At 37.5% G+C, this 22,811-nt stretch overlaps 1 protein-coding gene across 1 annotated transcript in view; it reads left to right on the top strand.

The window, feature by feature from the left end:
- Positions 1-5,928: 5,928 nt before the first annotated feature.
- LOC139735956 (transmembrane protein 179B-like) overlaps positions 5,929-22,811 on the top strand; it is a gene marked incomplete at its 3' end in the record, with an annotated part of 55,999 nt that continues 39,116 nt past the window's right edge. The window contains exon 1 of the mRNA XM_071646709.1: positions 5,929-6,138. Coding sequence (XP_071502810.1) covers positions 5,929-6,138 — 210 coding nt within the window. The remainder of the gene's footprint in view (positions 6,139-22,811) is intronic.

Genomic DNA, 22,811 nt, shown 5'->3' with positions numbered 1-22,811 from the left:
GTCTATTTTATGTCTTTCTGTATTTACTACATTCCTCATGTAGCACAATGTGAAGGCTCTTGATACACCTGGTCTGTGTTTTTTTCCTGCATTGTTTTTTCACCCAGCGAGGTATGATTAACATCATTGGAGATTGTGAGTCACTATTCTTTGGTATTTGAGTAGAACTTGTCCTGTATTACTGATTCTTGTTTAAAGCGTAATGATAAAGTGAATAACATTGAAAGCAAAGACATGATTAATATAGGTGTTTGTTTGTTTGTTTTTTTATGTCAGTTTTGTTGTCAGTTTTACCTAGTCACCATGTATGTATTGTGTACATGTACCTTATTAAAAACTGCCTTAATGGAAATGCATATTACAAGCCCTGCTTTTCAGCTTCCCCTCCATTTTTAACATTAAGTAACTGTCATGTGACTTTGCTTTGCAACTTATTACATTGTGATTATATGTATCTTAACATATTTAGAATATGTATGTTTTGTGGTACATGTATTTATTAGCATGATATATTTTGTACATTTATCATTTTTGTTGAAAATGACAATGAATACATGAAATAAAAGGAAATAAAGATTTTCATCAGTGTGAATAAACACATAATATTGTGTTTGATTTATGTTGTGTTTTCATTTAGTTTTGCTTTTATTTTTACAACTCTACATTAAACCTTTGTTGACAGATGGCTAGAAAGGATTCATGTGTCATTGTAAAGATAACGTGACACAAAGACCAACCCGAGAATTGTGAAAACTGTATATTTATGACTATCATGCTTATTCCTGTAGAGGGCGCACGTGAAACCATTCTGATTAAATTATCACCTATGTACTAGTAGATAAAGATACTAGTAAAGTAATAGAGACGCGGGTCAGAAGCTATGAAAAACAAAGAGTAGTGTGACTAAAGGTGTGATTTCAAGTAAAACAGATTCTACTGTTCATCATGTAACTGCAAAGGAAAATATTAACAGTCGAAATGTCGGTATTTAGCAAACGTGTTGTTTGTGTCAGAAATACAATGTATATAGAAAGGTTTATGGAAAGGTTTATTTATTCGTATCATACCTCGTAGACCATAAGGGGCTAAATTGCGTATAACATTACAAACACTGTACAAATTCAAACCTTCAGGCAGTTACATAATGAAGCATTTATACGTATGATGAAAATTAGTGAGAAAATATCGTAATTACATGAATCAATAGATTGAGCAATATCAGATAAAATATGTCACATACACGATAAGGACGTATCCCACATTTTTCATAACAAACAGAATTATAAAGATGAAGACATCAACTTCACATGACCAATGATAGCCAAAAATAACATATACAGTCTGTAATTGCACAACCCCCAGATATATCAACTATGTGCATTTATATATTTCCTAACCAAATTTCATTCCAATGACCAGATTATCCCATAAAACAATTAATCAGGAACCCTAGCACTCTCACCCGACCCCGACCCATACTCTGAGACCCGGCTCGTGACCGAAATCCTTCTTTAAAGGGGATGGCGAGTAACTGATCAGTGGGAATGCTGGGGGATGATTGTTCCAATCCTTGTGGGATTCATTTAAGAGTACATTATAATATCTATTGTTGTGTGAAAATTATTTGCTTCAGAATGGTCTCAAATTCAAGTAGTGTACAGTTTAATGTTAACGTTTGCCCCGTCACTGTACAGGCATGCTGACCGGAAAACATTAAACTGCACATTCCTTGAATATGAGACCATTCCGAAGCAAATAATTTTCACACAACAGATATTTAATGCACTCTTAAATGAATCCCACAAGGATTCCCAAATAATAGCATCAAATTTACATGATTCAGAATTGCAAAAATATGGGGACAATAATAGCATTGTTAGAGTGATCCTCAAAGCAAATATCAATACAGAAAAGAGAAGAGATTCGAGAGCGATAGAGGGAAAGGGAGAAGGAGAGACAAAGATATAGGAATATGTAAATATGGGTATATACATGTAATACATATACAGGTGCACACATACATACACTGCTAAATCCAAACAGTTGTATGGGGGGGGGGGGCAAAGTGAAAAAAAAAAACATGTCCTACTTACCTTTCTCAATAAGATACATATCCTGGACCACACAAAGAATTGCAAAATTAAGGAGATACTTTGTACACTATACTCGGTAGTCAACAGCGATGTAATCACTGTCAGAAAGGAGTATCAGTGTAAGCTTTCACCTGACAGAGCAGATGGGAATGACAGGGTACAATGGGCAAATTACATTATTTTGATTTGTCAACCTATTCTTAAAGGGACTTTTCAGACGATTTTTATCATTTCGTATCATACAATAGTGCTATGTATACATTTGTGGAATATATTATCCTATAGAGCAGAGAAGCCAATACTCCGAAAAACTCAACCATTAGAACAATGATGATGAAATAGGAGGCTCAAGTATTCCAGTAATGTAGCAATGTATAACTCCGTAACAAAAACTTTCTTAAACAGTTTCACCTCTTTAGAATTTATGCATTCTTTCTCCTTTTGTTCTGCTTCCTTGAGCATCCAATCGTGCATTCTTCTGTGAAGCTGCCACGTCATCATCCTTGTTCATTGTGATATGTGATGAATTTTGGAATCATTCTTATTCGTCATCCAAATCCCTATAGATTGTAAAACTTTGTACCCAGTATAAGTGAAAAATTATCCTGAAGTCTCCTGTAAAGGAGAATAAGTCTCCGTAATCTCTCAAAAATATACGTATGCAAATCGTTCTGTGTTTAAAAGGTTTGGCACTAGATTAATTGCACAACAAAGGCCACGTTATGATCAGTTTGCCTGATAAACTTTAAAGCCGCAAAGTCTTTAACTTTACACAAAACAGTTGAGCTATACTACACTGTACAAGCAACAACTGTTCGAATATTGAATTCAGCTTAATTCAAATTTCTGTTTCCGGTATCACAATTTATTTCTAATACAACAGCAACCGCTATGACAAAATCAATGTAATGCAAAATATGTAAACATACATTGTCAGCGGGGAAAATGAGTAAGTGCCATATACATCTGTATATACAATGTGTAAATACAAAACTTTGTTCAAAGTCATTGTTAAAAAAAGGAGGTCCACGTACGTTAAGTACAATAAACCTGTATAGGAAGATAAGGAAATTACAAGAACCACACACACACGCAAGCATACACGCACACACACACACACACACACAAACAACCGGGGAGAGAAAAGACGTAAAAAGCGACAGGACAAACAGCAAGATGCATTAGGGAGAGGCAGATGATGAGAGAAGGAAGGATACGATAATGATATATTGGAGAGGAAGCAGGGATCCGCGGTTACAGTTCATTATTCCGAAGGTTCGTTAAAGTTAGAAAATGAAATAAGGTTCGTTATTCGTATGGGTCGTTACAGTATTCCGAAAAGGAAGTAAGGTTCTTCCGAAGGTTGGTTAATCCGAAAATGAAATAGGTTCGTAATTCCAAATGTTCGTTAGTATGCACTTTCTTTTCATTTTCGATTAGCAAACCTTATTTCATTTTCGGATAAACGAACCGTCGGGTTTCGGAATAACGAACCGTGGGAATCACGTACCTTATTTCAATTTCGGAATAGCAAACATCACCCTTGGTCTACGGCACATGCAGAGGAATCGCTAGAAACTCAACTGGTGTTGGTAGAGTAGTAGACATGCATTAAAGTACATTACTAAGTTAAATCTAATATATACAAATAAGCTGATGAGAAAAAACCCCCGATATAATTCAAACAGTATTTAAGACGCAAATACAATTTTCGTTGATGTATATACAGCAAGGCCTGCTGTTGTTTTTTCATTCAATTTATTGATGTCAAATATTTGGTCGTACGCATTGGGCTCAATGATTAGGATTTAATACTTTAATACTGTATGCTTTAATAATGAACACACAGAATCAGCATGTTTGAGACTGGTGTCAATAAGCTCACCGATCTTCGGGAGCAGTGACTTGAGGCTCCCTTAAGGTCCCGTTGTTCGTACAGCTTTGTTTGAAGAAATAGGAAAATGTCCTTGTATTAGATTACCCGTCCGTACTGAGTCTACTGATGAAATTTCAAACCTTATTTCTTTTTTTTTCTTTTTTTTTTGTAGGGGGATAAACCTTTGGAATAACGAACCTTATTTCACTTTCGGATTAACGAACATTTGGAATAACGACATAATGTTAAGACTATAGAACCCCTTTTATTTTCGGATGCTTACTGTGCATCACTGTATATGCTTTGAAATACGTTGAATATGTGCAGGTAAATGGGCTGAGTCATAACTACGCAGGTCCTTACAGGAAATTGCTATATATTTTGAATACACCATTGAACTGGTCCATTGAAATAAAATTCTTAATTTTGCATTGTTATTGCTTCACCGAAGATTGATTTTAGTTAAAGCAAGATACCAATATAGGCCAACGGCTCTAAGTTCCGACGGACCAGGCACCGAGGACCGGCTTTCCAGGAGAATACAATTTTTGAGGGTCTTATTTATTGTCACGTTTCCATGAATAATTGTATTTCTGGGCGGGATTTACTTTTGTTTTGTATGCTTTATCATTAAAGGGCCCCATAACTTCCGCGTTCCCTTGCCATGTCTTTTGTTAGTCACATTAATATCACAGAAACATGCAAGTTATGCTGAGTCGAGGGGAAGGTGTATTCCATTGTCTTTTGTTAAACATTTCAGTACTTTAGCGATGATTGACAGATGAGGTCATCTGAGGAATATTGGTTTGGAAAGATTCTTTTTTTTGTGTGTGTGGGCGTTCCCAAGTTATCTGAAGAAAAATAGAAGAAAAAAATCGTTAGAAATATATGAATTGTTTCTAGATATTCATTTCATCGCAAAAGTGATGTTGAGGGTGTCATACTTCAACACAAATCAACATGCATTTGGATTTCAGGGGCCCTTTAAATGAGATTTTATTTTATTTGATAAATGAACAAGCAAAATATAGCCAGCATTTGGAAATGAATCTTCAGATTGCTCAGCAAGACGGCGGCATTGAACATCGATCATCAAAGGCACACCTGTGAAATTCTTTTGTACATCAATAGAAAACTGACGACTTTTTGAATAATTACAGCCAGTTGGAACTCCAACTCTTAAACCCCTTTGGTTGGTCTATAGAGACACAGTTGCAGCTGGCAAGTAGCTTGAACTGGGACTTGAACCAGGGACCTATTGATTTATCCTCCATGGTCCTATCCTCTAATGAGCAACAACATAACCACTCCTCTGTGAACTCATAACTCTCCCACTTCCTCTATATGACCCTCAGAATTTTGGGGTATTTGTTTTCTAAATTTTACAGAAAGTGTTTTTTGTTATATATTGTTATCAGGACGTTTTCTGTCGCTCATATCAAACTCGATGATTGGACTCTACGTTGATTTGATGTTGTTTTATTCAAAGTGTTTGCGCATTCTCATGTGATTTTTGCGCGAAAAAAAAAGAAATGCAAATATGATGCAATAAATAAATAAATAAATAAATCTACGCGTGTTAATTATTTCTGAAGGCAATGAGGTCATAATGATTATGTGATAGGCCTTAACATCAAAAGGATGGCTGTTATTGTTTGTTTGTTGTTGTTGTTTTTGTAATCTCTGTGCGCAATGACTTGCTATGTCATAGCAACCAGCGCTTTTCAGTGTTTACTCCGTTGAGGAAAAATGACGACATTGCTTTGTGAAGTGCGCACAATGCGAATATATATCCGTCATAGATATCCTCTCCAGTGTCACGGATTGTCAGTTGTATCACCCCGTGTGCATTGCTGGTCACACGATACCACATGCAACTCGCACCCAAGTCATTTCTGAAGTCGTCAAGTGTGAATGGCGGTATACACACACACGCCCGCAAAGGATTCCCTCTCGGCCATGGAGCGTGGTATCGGAGCTCGGAACCTGGAATTCAGCCAGCCACTCTGCCCTGCTAATGCGCGGGAAAGTGTCACTGAGTATAAATGCTGTCGTCTGCCGAAGATGTCGAAATCTTGGAGCTACGTCAGGTCCGTGGTCGAGCTCGCTCTGCTCATCATGGCAGCGGCCTCTGGTATAACAGTGGCGACCTTGGTGTGGGTCACAATGGTAAGTCGCCGCCTTCCCTGGCGCTGAGTAGGCTTTGTGTGTGATGTGAAAGTCATATGATTGTCATTTGTCAGTAACCTTCAGACGACGCAGCAAAATCATGCTACCCCCGTTCTGAACTAAAGCTGTGTTCATTGCTTACCATACACTGGCGGCGCCGCATTTTTGACCTGTTATTATTGATGATGCGGATGTGCGCAAGGAAGTCATGTGATTGATTATATATATTATTATATATAATAATAATAATAACAATAATGATATATATGTATATATATGTATATATATATATATATATATATACCTTTTAATGCGTGTAAGCATTTGTTCGCTTTTCTTGATTGTGTTTGTATTGCATGATAGATTATACATACAACAAAAGCATTGATATTTTTCTGTATGTAGTACGTATAGTTTTCAAAGGCTATCTTGTGATCCCATCAGTGTTATACGTGACAAGATTAAAAAAAAACGCAAAGGTCTAGATTGACTTGCAATTATACAAATGAAAATGAATTTCCTGACATAAAAGAAGTCAGAGATCTATATTCTTGCAATCAATTTCCTAGTCTTTGCACAGGGTCAATATATTTGCTTATCTGAAGACATGCTGCTCTTTCCCTGTGGATGCAGCACGTTGATTAAATTTTGGTCATGCGCGTCTTAACAAGCTTAACAGGCAATGTTTTACAAAGAGTCTTTTTTCGAACTCTAGAAATACAGTTCTGCACTCACTTTTTCCATCATGAGCACATAAGCTTCGTTCTTCAGAAAAATGTGTGGACGGTCCTCCCTCTTATGTTTCGAGATCATTGTATGTGTGTACATGTGAACTTTTGGCTTTTGATACTGGTTTACGCACATAGCATCTTCATCTTTGTTGATAGCAGAGCTTATGCTTGTTTTTTGAGGTGATGAAGAATGGTCTACCGCGTACGACCCAAATGTGTATAGCACGCGTTGGCAGATTGAAAAGGATGCATAAACTGTACTAAGAAGGGAAGGGAGATAGGAGTGAGAAGAGGGTATTGGGATTTTATGAATTGATGCCTGGATTAGCTCAAGGGGGTAAGATGATCCCGCTGTCTTCTATCTTCTCTTCCGAGTTCGACTTTTATCTATCCCCGACCACGGCTATCCGAGCCTCGCTGAGCTGGATGTTCTGCTTTCTTCCCTTTTATCTGGGGTGTGCTTTTTCCGTCAAGAACGGACTTTCATCGCTCCCGTATCCTCCTGTTTCTTTTTCTCGTTCAGTCACCTTCTGCAAAACACGGCCGGCGATTTAATAGCCAAGGGCGTGGCCACGCATTCAACCAACGGTTCAAAGGGTTGCAATAGTGACTTAACCCTTTTTGTGCCAGGGACTTTGAGCAGTGTGTACAACGCTACATAATAATCGGATTTTCTGTGTCAATCGGGACTCAAAGCACGCATCGATGACGTTTGGTCTTCTTGATTCTTTTCCCTTGTAACCGTGAAAATAATGGGAACCATTCTAAACACGTATTTTCACATTCAACCTCTCTTCCCCTGCACTACATAACCCTAACACATAACATGATGCATTAGTACTGACGGCGGTATACTTTACATTAGGCTTAAGTGGTTCGTGTGCCTCGATATCTCTCCTTACAATCCAAGCTAATACTGATTGTGTGGACTTTTAACCGAACGTAGTACGTGCCATACCTTTGTTTAGCCGTGGCGAATGGACTTGAAAACAGGATTGATTTTTTTTTGTTTTTTTATTTCTTCATTTTTTTTTTTTTTGGGGGGGGGGGGAGGTTGTGTGTTTACTTGTTTCTGCGATGAAGTGCCAACCTTGAGTATTTGATATAGTTTGAATTTTGTGATTTTCAGTCTGATACTAAATTTTTAAGTTAAAATTCGAAAACGTATAAACAATGTTCGAATTATATATATATATATATATATATATATATATATATATTATTATTATCATTATTATTAATGTTATTATTATTATCATATATTATTATTATCATTATATATTATCATTATTGTTATATATATATATACATACATAGTTATATTTATTATTATTATTATTATTATCATTATTATTAATATTATTATTATTATTATTATCATATATTATTATCATTATATATTATCATTATTGTGTTATATATATGTATATATATATGAATACATATATATATATATATATATATATATATATATATATATATATATATATATATTGTATACATTTTTTCCTCAGCGCAGTACTTACAAACTTTATACATACATGAGCAAACATTTTCATATACTAGTATGTAATGTGCTACACAATATTGTGCTCACAATCTCTTGAACTCTTGTTACTTGCAGGCTAAAATCTTAACTTAAAAATGGCAAAAGAAAAGCAGTGGATTTGTAAAACTAAAGACAAACCAATGACATTAACATGAACACAAAATATACTAAATGAGAAAACCATACATCAATAACATGCCTATTACACATTGTATAGTAGTTATCTTGTATTGCTGTATGAACTATCATGCGCGTCGATATACAGTTCTTACCGCAGATTTACATCACATGCTTATTCAAAGTGCAATATAATTTTAATATGATTATCATCTATGTCGATTGTCGATTCTTGATTGCATTTCACGTATGTCGACGTTTAACTATGCTAGTCCATAACATGGACCTACTTCCACTTCCATAATGATAGTCCAAGCTAAAAACAAACTGACGCAAAACAGAATTAACTACAAATGAAATAAACAACATAGGCTGCTGTAAAAAGGGTGATCTGGCCTTGAGCCTAGATTTATGTATTCATTCTTTTAATTTTTTGGTGAACTTTATAAACCTATATACAATATGAGATGGTGGCAGTTTCGGAGCAATAATTACAGCAATGCCAAAGTCATCTTTGAATTCTATTATGATTATATATTATCAATCAATGTGTCTCATTAGTGTTGTATTTTGTCTGACTGATAAAATGGACTTATTTTTTTCACTGTAGATAAGGAATGTTCTAGTGTTCATTTCGTGAAGAAAAATGTTTGTATCATTTCATAAAAGTATGTGAATCATTGAAATGACATTAAGAATACTTTCCCCGCGAAAGTTTTCCTTGTTTATTGATCAGGCAGAAACAGCATTCTTTTTTTTTTTCAGGTGGACACACTCACCACTATCAAAACATTAATCCTTGATTAATATCATGAAAAATCGCAGGTGCTCTGCACCAGAATTGGATACAGGCCCTCACTACCAGATCAGCTCCGACGTGATCATGCTATAGGAGTTGTGTTATCGATCGACCGATTTGCCTATCGAAATGCTTGCAATCGATAAAATAATACACTGTCCCTGTCTAACAAAACAGTTCAGTTCGCAAACAAAAAATGATTCTATACGTGACGGGGGGCCGTATCCCCTTACCCAAACACTGAAGTCAACTCGACCTATTTTCCGTCCTTGCTTTGTTGGACTAGATTGATATGGGATGCCTGCGCAGACGATCGCGAATGAGAAATCTCACAGAAAATGAGATGCGAAGAAGTATAGGACCTACGTGCTTTATATACGCTCCCCTGACGTGCTGAGCGCCAGGTAAAGTCAAGCCCCCAGTTCAGCTGCATGCATTTTCATTAATATGGAACCGTGCAGCTCTTTTTCCTCGAAACATTACTCTGTATTGTAAAGTTTCCCCTCGTAATTTAATCTGTTGGACCTCCCACAGTGTCCGATGCGTTGTCTATTTATATGATCTTCATGTTAACATGGTTAAGGTTGTTCTGTTGCAGAAGCTGTAGTAACTAAAAACGGTATAAAAGGTTAATTCACTTGGGATAAGATCCTCATTTTTCTTTTCTCCCAAGTACAGATTTTAGAGTTTTTATGCTTACTCGTAAAATGAAATAGATGTGGAGACTCGACTTCGACTCGACTTGGATGACATTGTTTGTCTGAAGTTCACGTACGAAACGTGCAGAAACTCTGCTCTGTGCGTGCAATGCCGTGACCAATATACAGATTTAGAACAAACGAAACAACCGAAAGAAAGCTAGACCCACCCATCAGGAAGTTGAAACACCCACCTCAAGACCTGGGTTTAGTTTTTTACATCAGCAATCACTAGTAACCTCTCATGTGACATGATCTCTGGGGATTTTTTTTTTTAATAAAAAGGGCTTTGTTATTAACAAAGCCATTTACATTAAGGTGGCAAGGCTCCTCTCTAAACCATGACATGAAAGTGAGATGAACCCATTATGTGTTTTTAAGTTTAAGCGCGCAACCCAGAATAAGGTTGGACACGTAATACGTACATGTCCAAAATGATACCATCATGTTCAAGAACAAGGGCATTGTGAAGTGGCAAGACTCACATGACATGAAAGTTAGGTGAACCTGTTTTCTCTTCCTTTGTTTTGTTTGTTTGAACTTTGTTTTTTTAGGTTAAGCACGTAATCCACGACAACGTTGGACGCGTATCATGTTCATTCTTATATAATTTCAATGATCTTTCAAAACACACCCCCAAATGCTTGTTAGGAGTTCATGGAGCCACGTTATTTTCAAACTGTGATCAGCTTCGTGTTCCTCTTAGAGGCGATCCCTCGAATATTTATGAGGATATCAGATTTGCTTAATCCATGTCTAGTGGACTGATAGAACTCCAACCAGACGACTGCCAGTGCAATTTTTTATCTGATTTTCCACCATGCACTGGCGCGTGCCGATGATCCATGCATTACACTAAAAAAAAATAAAAAAAGCCTCTTCGAAATTGATGACAATAATTGCAAATGTGCTGACAATATTCTACAGAAATGCGATAAGCTAATGGTCTGTAGCCAAGGTATTTCCTGGGAGTAATCGGGCAATTTTGGCATTTTGGTTTGATGTCTAGTTTTACATTGGTGCGTGGGTAGTTGACATAGTCTCTTATAATGCATGATAATGGGGGGCAATTGTCACGCACACGGAGTATAACATCTGCGTGTTTCCAGGACGGTGCAATCAGCGTTGCTTTTTTGGCGCGGGATAAAGCGATTTTACTTTGAAAACAGCAATATTTTAACATCTTCAACAACAACAATAACGCTAATGAGGCATGTAGGTGCTGAAAGCATAATGAACATACGAGTGGTGTATACTTGCGTGATAATCAAATACCTTTCATCGAACCCCATCAACACACAGACTAATGATGGCAAAAACGTCCTCCAATCAACCTGCCATTGCAATTAGCATTATTATTTTTTTTAGGGATGTCCTGCAGATATCATGGCACACGTATTCGCAATTGAATCATGTCAGAATCTCCTCTCTCTCTCTCTCTCTCTCTCTCTCTCCTTTTTTTTTTCTGGCAGATTTATCTCTGCAGTTCTCGTCGAGTGAGATTAAAGCGGCGATGATAAAGGGAGAGACTACCTCATGGTGTATGATCTATAACAGTCTAAATCAAAAGCACAGCTTGTATTACCTAGGCCCCCAAAAATCCAATCACATCATAGTGAGACAGTAAAACCCAATACATTGTATAGCATTAGCAGGGTATAGACCAGGATGATTTGAAGAACAACAACAACTAAAACTGAAGCTCCACATTAGGAGAGAGAGAATCACATTGAGTTTGAGTTGAGTTGAATTTATTTTATTTCACCACGGGTCACTCACTTCAGCCAATGGCTGTTCTTCTGTGAGTCCGTGAAGTAAAAATCATACAATTACAAAATACAACATTTTATACATAGTATAGGAAACGTTGTGTTTCTGAGTTTACCATAATGATATAGCATTTATTTTGTATCTCTGATAATAATTCCGCTGTGTCTTTATTACATGTTATTACGTTCGTCACATTGTTGTACTGATTTCGTGACATTATTTGTATACGCGAACATTTAATTGTATCCCTAATTTGTTGGAAATGAAATAAATCAACTTCAACAACTTGAACTTGGTTTTAGGAATTCTGAAATCGAAACGCATTGATCGAATGAAGATACTACCATGCTTGGGCAGGCTGTGTTGTAGTCCTCTCAGCACTCACCCCCCCCCCCCTTCTCTGAATCAATACTTGCGTTACCGAGGGCACTGACAGGTCGACGTGAAGACAGATTGTTGTCATTCCAATGACCTCGCTAACATTACAGAGATCATATCTGCAAGCCATTTAACAAATTAAGACGAAGCAGGGTTTTTATTTCGCGATGTAACTCCGAAGAAGGCTGAAAGAATCGCTGCTGTTGATTCGGGACAGCGTAACGCCGCGGGCCTCCATATTAACAAGTTTTATCGAAATGTCACACGTATTCTCCTTCGTGCAGGGAGATAGGGGATCTGAGAGACCACGAACGTCAATTCTCGGTTCGTTGGATATGATTGGTAGGACAAGTCTGTTTCTCGTTCATCCTCTATCCCCGCCTCCCTGGTTCGATGTAGTCACATTTGTCATCCACTATTCGCTGGACGCGGATCTGCATAACATTTCCAGGCTATTAACCGTATCGTAATTACCGCTATATATAAGTCAGCTGATGACTGTCTTGCATAGGTAGACTGAAGACGTGGTGCGAGTGTTATGGGCCGCATGGTCCCCACTCTACCGCTCCCCCCCCCCCCCCGTTCCCTTCAATCAAATAATTTTGTGAGGGATAATACGAAGAGTCTCCTATGTACCCAACTAGACGTGCTGCGCGGTGTCAACATCAAATTTTCGCCTCCCGTTCACTCATTATTCTCGTCTTTCTCGGTTTTTCTTTTCCCTTTTCAAGTCGGCTCTCTTTCACCTCGATTGATAAATTTGTTTTTCCTTCTTGATGGCATTTTTAAGTAAGTCTGTATGTTTGCTAAAGAAAGCAGCCAACAACTAAAGAAAAGTAAATGGTGGTGTACTTCGAGTCAGCCTACCCAAAAACAAAAACAAAGCAAAACAAAATGTGTGATGATGCTACAGCATACTCCGTGGACAATAATTCCTGCGCTTGGAGCGTCGTTCGTGCCGTATCTTTGATGATTGTCAGTGCTTGCTGTAGGCTGTTCATGGCATGGAATAGAATTACAATCGACCCACAACCAAAGGGGAAATATCAAAACCCCTTATAACCAGTTGTGTATAGGTACAATCAGATTCCTACAGTATAAATCTAAGTCACGGTGTTATGGGATTGTTATATGCATCCCGGGCACATATACTTAGAAGAAAAAAAATACTAAGGAAACATCGCAAAATAAAGCAGTGATTGAAATTCTGAAGTGGTTTAAAAAGAATGTCGCAACTCGTCACTTACGTACATAGGTGGTTTCAAAATTAATATTCTCGGTAGTGTGTGCGATTCAGACGTGATGTCCTTCATAAATGAGTATACACTTTTGACAGCAGTTGCTGCATTTTGAAAGCAATTATTGATTTGAACGTTTAACTTGTCCTGAATGTGTGCACCAAAGTCTTCAACTGGCAGTGTTTTATAGCTATATGAGAAATGAGATGACGCAATGCCTTCAGTGGGTAATGCAGGTGGTATATGGTGCGACTTCACTACATCCTGTCTCTATTCAGAGAAAGCAATATCCATCCTCTTTTCCTCCTGGTCCAATTATTCTCATCTTGCAGGAAATTCACACGGACAGCGTAAACTTAATTTATGACTTGTGTCAGAAGCTAAGGGCTGCAAGTTATCAAGATTTCCTTAGATCTTGCTGTCGTACATTGTGTTTACTTGAGGGCTCTATTTATCATTATTGTCCACAAATATTTGTATTTTCTGCTTCCATAACAAAAACAAAAACTCCATGTTGTGATTCACGTATGCATGGTGATGATGCAGGAATCAGTAAATGAAATCAATCAAATCAAATCAAATCACATCACATCATAGTGCTAAGCTCGCGGCAAATTGTTCCCTCCTGACGGGAAATTTTGAATGTCAAAAGCGACTGAAATAAAACTGAAATATAAACAGGTCGTAAATCTTCTGTGGTTCGATAGTTGTTTACGAAAATTGTTCTCTTTGTCCCAGTGGGTGTAATTAACAATCATTTCGTCGCATAGATGACATTTTCTTCTTATGTTCACTTTCACCCGATACGAAACAGGGATTTCTATGATTTTTATCTTCGCAGTGAGGAGCAAACGTCATAACTCATTCACCATGACCACCAAGTGGTGATTCAAAAATTGTTGTTTTTTTTTCGTTTTGCTTTGTTTTGGTTTGTTTTCGGGGAGGGGGTCCTTCTCAAAGATGCATTCTGCTTAGGCGACATGCAATTAATATTCAAGGCTGCCATCATGACTTTGTTTACTGTGGTACATCTATAATTCAAGTGAATGTCTGTGCACAACTTTCACGATGATTGATTGTAACCTGACATGGTAACTGCAAACTGAGAATTTCAAACCAAAATCAGTACGTGACCTACATTTATCACTAAGAACTATCACACAGGCATAGGTCTTTCCTTTCTTTCTTTCCTTTGGTCATAAGGGTTTAGTTTAAAGTCATTTCGATTATTGTTGTCTACTCTGGATGAGAAATCATCATTTTCAATTCAATCCATTGTTATTATCCATTCCTTTCCATCAACAAAAGGAAATACTTATTACAAGGCGATACATTTTTCAGATTCATCTGTCCAAAAAAAAAACACACACCTGAAAAGCAAAGCATGGATAGTACGTGGATCGAAAAAAAATCACACCTATATAAGAAGATTACATGTTATTCAAACCAATAACCTATATGAACTGTTGTGCGGGTCCGTCAGCCGTTTCAGTTGTCAAACATTGTGTAGAATTTTAGTAGATATTTCCCTGATAGCCGGAAAACGCAATTGCTATGGTTATTCATAAACTCTTAATTGAACAATAAATTACTGCAACCCCAAGTGTATACCTGTATTGAAACGAATAAAGCTTGTGTGATTTTCGCAATCAAAATAAAATCATCCAGGCTCATGACTATATATAGCTTATGGGGGTACATCGCATGTATGGTCAAACTTATGTAATTCGTTACCACAGGAAACTTTTTAACACTTTTCACACGAGGCAGTTTGACACCTGCCATACCAAACTTGTAATTTTTTTTCCCCAAAAATTGTGAATGTTTCACAGTAGCATTTCTTTATGTGCTCGAACGTTTTCCTATCCTCTGCTGTGGATTTCATTTTTTTCATAGACATATTTTTGACATTTTTTTTTTGTTCTTTCACTTAATAATATTTTCTTCTTTTTTTTGCACTTGTTTGTGTTGGTCTTAGCATATTTCACGGAGTTGTTGGAAAGCAGCCTTTAGCTGATTGAAGGCCTTCTAAAGGCCATTTTGAATAAAACATGCTAAACTTAAACTCAACGTAAAGAACAATTCCTGTCTTTCCTGGACTCAACCAGAATAATTTTTGTCTAATGCATGGGCGATCTAATGACCTTAATCAATATACAATATACTTTCTTGGCTGATAGCCATCACAAAAAAAAAAGAGGAAAGAGACAAAGAAAAAAAGCAACAGCTTTTGATCAGCTGCTTGAAGTACAGGAACATCTAAGTAAGGAGCTCGGAATGGAATTTTGACTTATATCTTTCGTGAAGTAGACAATTACCTTGCTGTAATCGATTGATTATCTTGTACCTCGCGGTTTGTCGTCGAAATACTCACCGAGTATCACCTGTATGCGTCAGTGAAAAGGCTGCATCCGTTTGTCACGATTTGAAATTGCTGTAGTCTGATAATGCTCGAGGGCCTGTGATCGATTTTTGTAGAGATCGATCAATCTCCGAAAGTCAGCACATGGTATCACAACATAATGATTATTTAAAGTCAGTTAGATGGAAAAGCATCGAACGCAGCCGCAGCTCAATAACTTCTTGTTTTCTCCCTTTAAGCATGAAATTTTCCCAGAAGATGAGAGTTAGGCGGAAAGAAATGCAAGAAAGACTTAATAGCCCTGATAATAACATCTACATAATGGATCAGCAGTACTCAAATTTAGTCAGATCCAGAGATGGTTAACATTCTCTTCTCAAGTTTTGTTTACTCCTACAAATATTTGTATTTACACGAGTCTTGGTGACCACATAAGATAGGTCTAGGAATCGTCATCGAAACGTAATAATATCTTCGTCGAAACTAGCTTGAGAAAAATATATTTCCAATAAAGTTCATTTCATAGCAAGAAGACCGAATACTTTCGTAGGGAGAAACTCACAAAGGGTATACATTTTTAAGAAAATCATTATGCTTGCATCACAAGAAGAAGATTACAGACGACAATGGCAAAAAGGAAAGAAAAAAAGATTCTTGTGTTTATAATCACACCCATTATTGATGATTGTTTGCTCAATGGTATCTCTATTTCATCTAATAGAAGCCCGAGGCTGATTACGAAACATGTGCAATGATGGTAAAACAGCATAATAGTTGTACAAATATATGAACTGAAACGATACAAGTAGAATTCAATAGTGGGTCAAGACACCATACTACCATTTCTGCTTTGCGGTGCAGACGGGAGAAAAAAGAGGTAATGTGTAAAAAAAATATGAGGAATACTAATTTCGATGAACATAAAATATATACAAATTACAAAATTGCAACATTGAAAGAAATTAAGAGAGCAATCAATGATACAAAATGCGTAAATCAAAGGTGATGAAGTGATTAATCATACTACAAGCATCTTTGAACCATGTCATCCATTATTTCAAATTATTACGTAAATCCTGTCTTCTGACAAATGCAGTTAAAATGAAGAATTAGTGATGAGCATCACTAAGAGCGGCCAGGGGTCACCCTAAACTCGAGCAAAATAAAATGGAGATGAAGATTACCCCTGAACATCCCCCTGACTTTGATCCTGCGGGTAATTGGCAAGTGACGTCTCAGATTAAGCTATACATTCATGTAGTCGTAAATCCCAAACGCAATGGCCCGGTTTCCAGGTTGAGGTTTTGGTTTCCAGCTAAACAACAAAAATAGAAGTGAGGTTGGTATGCATCTCCGTCCTCCCTCATCATGTATCGGGCTCTCTTCGGCTAGAGTCCAACCTCCAACTAATGAGGTAAGTGGGTGCGTGATATCACTTCCAATACAACCCAGCAATACATTAGTATCTTGTCTCTGGTCAGAAGTCTTGTCCCGGACGTCGTCCGTGTGACTTCTTTGTGACAACAGCCAAAACACAAACCCAGCTACTACTGCGTATTCACATGACGATTTTTTTTAGTCATATTCCAGCAATGACATATTACGCTGTCAAAATGTTTCAAAGAATATTGTCGATCATGCAAATTTAAATAAATATACGTTCAATATTAGGTATTCGTTAACAGGGACTATACAGTTCCATCCGAGAGCGTACAATAACCCCTGAGACGCGGGATTCAAAATGCCGTCATAACCACACGAAGATTGGGAACACTACCAAGTTTAACTTCGATTTGCCCATTATACGTGGCAGCCCACATTCATCCTTTTTGTACAAATACATAATGTGACAATAGGCCCGACTTTGGTCTTTCAAATGCGGTGCTTGGTACTGCTTACGATATAGAATTAAATATTTCCGAATTTACAAGATCGTTAGAATACATTGAATACAACTGCGCCTTTTGTTCCTATACTTGGTGATGTGGTATAGATGGGATACTGTAATTTACGCAAAGGCTTTGGTTTCGAACCCACGTTTATTTCAGCGAGAGAAAATACATGTAAAAGAAAATCTCAATTCTAAATCTGTTTCGGTACATTCAATTTAGCAGGATTCATGACTGAATTCGCACGATATCTGTGAATTCATACCTCCATACGTTTACTAAGTTCTCTGATGGGTATCCCAATGCCCATGTATACATTTGTTCAGTCATCCTTCGCATAATAATAAGTGGAAAATATTTACAATAACGACGATTATCGCTGGTTCGCTTGACAAGTTAGATGATCTTGTAAGAAGTGAGAGTGTGAAAAACATTTCCAAGAATAATACTCCGCAGAGAAATCCGAATACTTAAAGAAATCCAACCCGATGATAATATAATATTTTACGGCTGCGAAGTGTCTCATCTTAAATTCTAGGATACTATTACAGCTTTCATGGGGATTTCGGTGCATTAGTTTCATTCCGTGATGTAAACCATTGAGCTGCATTTCAAGGCACATTTGAATCAAACAATTTGCAATGAGGCGTGATATTTTTTTCCTGTTGACATTTTTAGGAATTACGAAAAACGTCACGTCCCTTTCTGACACATCTTAACTATATCAGCCTGAAGAGGAGGCGAGAATTTTGAAATATCAAATATTTTTTTAAGGTAAAGAATTTAAACTATACTTACCAGACATTTTGTAATATATTTTGTGAAAAGAGCTACTTTATATAAAAGGTGCGCATGGGTATAAATGTGAATATTCACAATAACAGAGAAGTGGGCACACATCTATCAAGCTTGTATTTTGAATAGAAGAACCTCTGTGATACAGGAAATTATACCAGTAGTTACTGAATGGTTGATGAACAGTGAACACCATCGCGGTTCACATCACAGTCAGTCGGATTAAACGTACTCCTCACCATTCATTATCTTCAGCATCCCCACGAGAGGTAGATTATCTGATTATGGATTGTTCATTTTCAGATACTAATCTTTGCGCTGGTAGATAATCTGATAAATGTACTATCTCCCCCGAAAGAGAGAGAGAGAGAGAAACACAAAATTGTCACAATAGTGATAGGAATATCGGTTGCCACATTACAGCGATTTCCGAAAAATCTTTTTTTGATTTCATAAACACATGATTAGGCAATGAAATACATAGTCCAATGCTCATTACTGAGAAGAAAAAAGACACTAAAAGTTCCCCAACCTGAGAGTTGACCGAGAAGTAGTTCAAATATCTCTTTCTTGAATTCGAACAATGTGAAGTTTTTATTTTCGACTAAAATTACCTCTCTTTTTTTTTTGCAGCATTCATGTCTGCTATTCAGTAAGGATAACACGAATCTTTTTATTGCTGCCACGAATATCCAGGCTATTTTCGTCAAATTTGGAAAACGAATCGCGTGTATAGCAATTCATAAACATATCATATTTTGCTCGGGGCTTATTGACCTTGAGCGATGGAATGATAAAACGACCAACTGGACTTGACGGGTCTTGATTCGAGGAATGTGAAAGTCATTAATCCTACTAACTGCATGAGGTAGCGGACATTTACATTGCCTATAAAACGTGAATCATCACTGTATACCGCCAACCGGAATTTCTCCATCGGCGCCTTGTCGGTGCTCGCTATCTAAAGAAGATATGAACTTACCCAAAACAATGATTAATTATCAACGACTGCTTTACTATGATAGTCCTGTAAAAGGCTTTTTTGTTGGGTTTTTTTTTTCGATATGAAAGGCAATCACCAAAAGTTGCGATTGATAAGTGGACGCTCGACTTTTCTGAGCATATAGTGCCGCCACCGTAAAACAAACAAACAAATACGCTCACGTATAATACGAATTACGTATAATAATTATGTAGGATTTTAGCTCGCAGTTCATTAATATGGAACACTCATTGAGGATAACGATACGTCCCAAGATGAGGTAGGAAAGGTTTTCATCAGAAGTGGGAAGGTCCTTAAAGAGGGATGTGTGGAGGATACATGTAATTCTGCTTGCATCGCAGCAGGCGTCTACTTGCCTGCAGCAATCTAGTGATCTTGGTCATTGATCAGGGCTCTCTAGCGGATGAGGACAAATGAGTACTCGATGTTCTGTTTGGCTTCAAAAAGAAAAAAATCAATTTAATGCTCTGACGCACAACTAACACACTTCCTTTAGGCGCTCGTCTTCCTCCGTCTTCTCTCCCCCCCCCCCCCTTTTCTTCCGTTTCCCTCTCTCCCTCTCTCTCTCGCTTGCTCGCTCGCTCTGTCACGATCTGCCCTGTTCAGAAAACCGCGACACACGTTCGTATGAGCTCTTTGTGTTCGTAGTATCAGAATTGCATGTATTCATGGTGATTGTGACTAAAATCCTTCATTCAAAAGGAAAAAAAATATTGATAGATTCTCGGAATCAATTCAATGTTTTAATGCAAGGCAAGATATTAAAGTAATAATTGCTGTATGAAATGCCTGATGTCAGTACTATCCGACAATGTCCTCTCCCTTGTTATAGGCAAGTTAATGAGTGAGAAAAAAAAATGATTACAAAACGCCCCAAAGACTGATGTCGGAGTTAGGACCTTCGGATTCCATTTTGTTAATGAACGTCCCATTGAAAGAAATAGAGTCTCCGTTATAGCCGATGTCAACACGAGTTACGACCACTATTAAAAATGATGTATAGGCCCCTCGTAATGTGTATTGCATGGCAATTTGCAAACAGTACTTTTACCTCAGGATATGGTCACAGTCATTTTAGTCGTTGACACACATCACAACACTGGGGAAGAATATTGTACCAATCGGCATTATTGCTTTGCTATTAGTGAAAGCATAATTTTGGACGTGAACACAAGTCTAGAGTCAAGCAATGCTTAAGCTGTAGCCCTTCTGTATTATTCATTGCATCGCTGATATGTTTTGTTGTACATTGTAAAGGCAATGAAGAAACTGTATTGCTGTTTATTCTATTAAAGGCAATGAAGAAATTTACTTTGTTAACAGATGGCACCAACAATGTATATGATAACATGTGTATGTATCTGCATGAGCAATGATAAAATGCAGGAACCAATAAATCAAATCAAATTAAAAAAAAACTCAAAGCATGCATTTATAAGTTGGATCAAAGATTTAATGTGGTACATGTACAATGTGAGAACTGAAGAATGCGTGATTTCCTGGACCAGCATTGAAAGTTCTGGGGTGTGGCTTAGAAGATATTTTGTAAGATCCAAGAAACGACTGTAACGCCCTTACTCCATCATGCAATGTTAGTTACATGCAATTTCCAAATGCAATTGTTCTTGAATGTTCACATTCTTGTCACTCAATCTAAGCACCTCTAGAGAGAGAGGGGAGAGAGAGAGAGAGAGAGAGAGAGAGAGAGAGTGAGGGTGGAAAAAAAAATCCGCAAGTAACATCTTTGGAAATGGAAACCTAACTCAATCTGTGGCACCTTTTAGCAGAACGATTTGATATTAGTGATAGACTGGAATCTGCAGTTCTTTATAGCATATGGATCTTAAATTGGCCCATTACGAATCAGGCATGTGTGTCGAATTACACCATGATCATTCACCTGTCTTGTGGCGCACCAGTGAATCATCCACAACTGTCTTTCTGCGAGGTTATTGCATACAGGTCAACTTAAACTTGGTATCTATATATGACGAAGAGATAAAAAAGATAAATAATGTCCCACAAGCCTCTACGGAGCGTTTAGCAAACGGAGATGACCTTTTGTTCGCGCCTGACATACTTTTCTAAGTGTTCAGACAAACCGCCAAAAGGCGAAAGAAAATGAAATACATGTATTCTATAAGACCATAGGCAGTGATACTGATCATACTGCGGGTCATTAGACTGGTTATTCTCAAAGAATCATGAACGTTGAACGTAGATATGCAAATCCTTTCCCGAAGCGCCGCGTTAGTGTGCTAATGCGCGAACCTTTTACATCGCTCACGATTTATTCACCCAAGAAACTCTCAGGCACCCCCCTTCCCCTTCCCCTCCAACCTAGCCAGCCATAAAATCCATCAAGACCTAATCCAAAACTTTTTAGCTTGCAGTCCTGATTTAGGCGCTAACGAGAAGCGAAATTCCGAATGATAAAGCCGGCAGATGTGGGGCGAAATTGACAAGTCGCCATAACTGTACCATTGAGTGGATTGAACACGTTAAAAAGCATAGGGTTATATCGAGAGGAAGAGGGAGAGAGACGGAGAGATTAACATAGTGAGAGAGAGAAAAAGGAAGAGAGGGGAGAAAGAGAGAGAGAGAGAGAGAGAGAGAGGGAGAGAGGGTGAGAGATGGAGCGAGAAAGATAGGGAGAAAGGGGGATAGAGAGTACAGAGTATAGTTAGTGGCGTCGTCGGAGTAGATCCATGATATTGGATCTACTCCCACGTAAACCGATGTCCTTCCCCCGAGAGAAAAACCGAATGATCTTATGTTGAACTTACCAAGTTTTGTCTTCGCCGATGAATATGATAATAAATGAAATAATAAATAGATAAACATTTTGTGTGTGCGTGTGTGTTAGCTGACGGAGCTAACGGTATTAAAATAATGAAAAAAACACAACAAACTAGATCTGACATTTCGCTTCTATCTCGAAACAAAAATGGAAAAAAAATGGAAAAAGGAAGCGACATATCAAAAGCTGTGATTCAAAAGCTTGGGATGAAAAGTTTTATATTTCACACCATTTTCATACATTTTCTGAATTTCCTTGATTCAGTTGTCTCGACTTTTTGGCCTTATTGATTTTGGTGCAGTCTGTTATTTTTGTCAGACGAAACAAGATAATTCCTGCTTGTATATTTTCATTGTCTATGATAGATACCTTCATATGGGTTAGCTGCTGATTTGAATGTTCAAAGAAACTCGGCAGGAAATGATTATACGTTGCCCAATTGCAGTATATATCATCATCTGGATGTAACATTGTCTCACATACTCATACACTATCAAAGTTGTTGTCCATGACAAAATCCGCAAGAGGCGATGTTTTGTTGCAA

The sequence above is a fragment of the Diadema antillarum genome, unplaced genomic scaffold (genome assembly GCF_040938485.1).
Source record: "Diadema antillarum isolate AM-2024a unplaced genomic scaffold, OU_Dant_1.0 seq00000615_RagTag, whole genome shotgun sequence".
NCBI classification, from domain to species: Eukaryota; Metazoa; Echinodermata; class Echinoidea; order Diadematoida; family Diadematidae; genus Diadema; species Diadema antillarum.
This window is presented reverse-complemented; position numbering and strand designations above follow the sequence as displayed.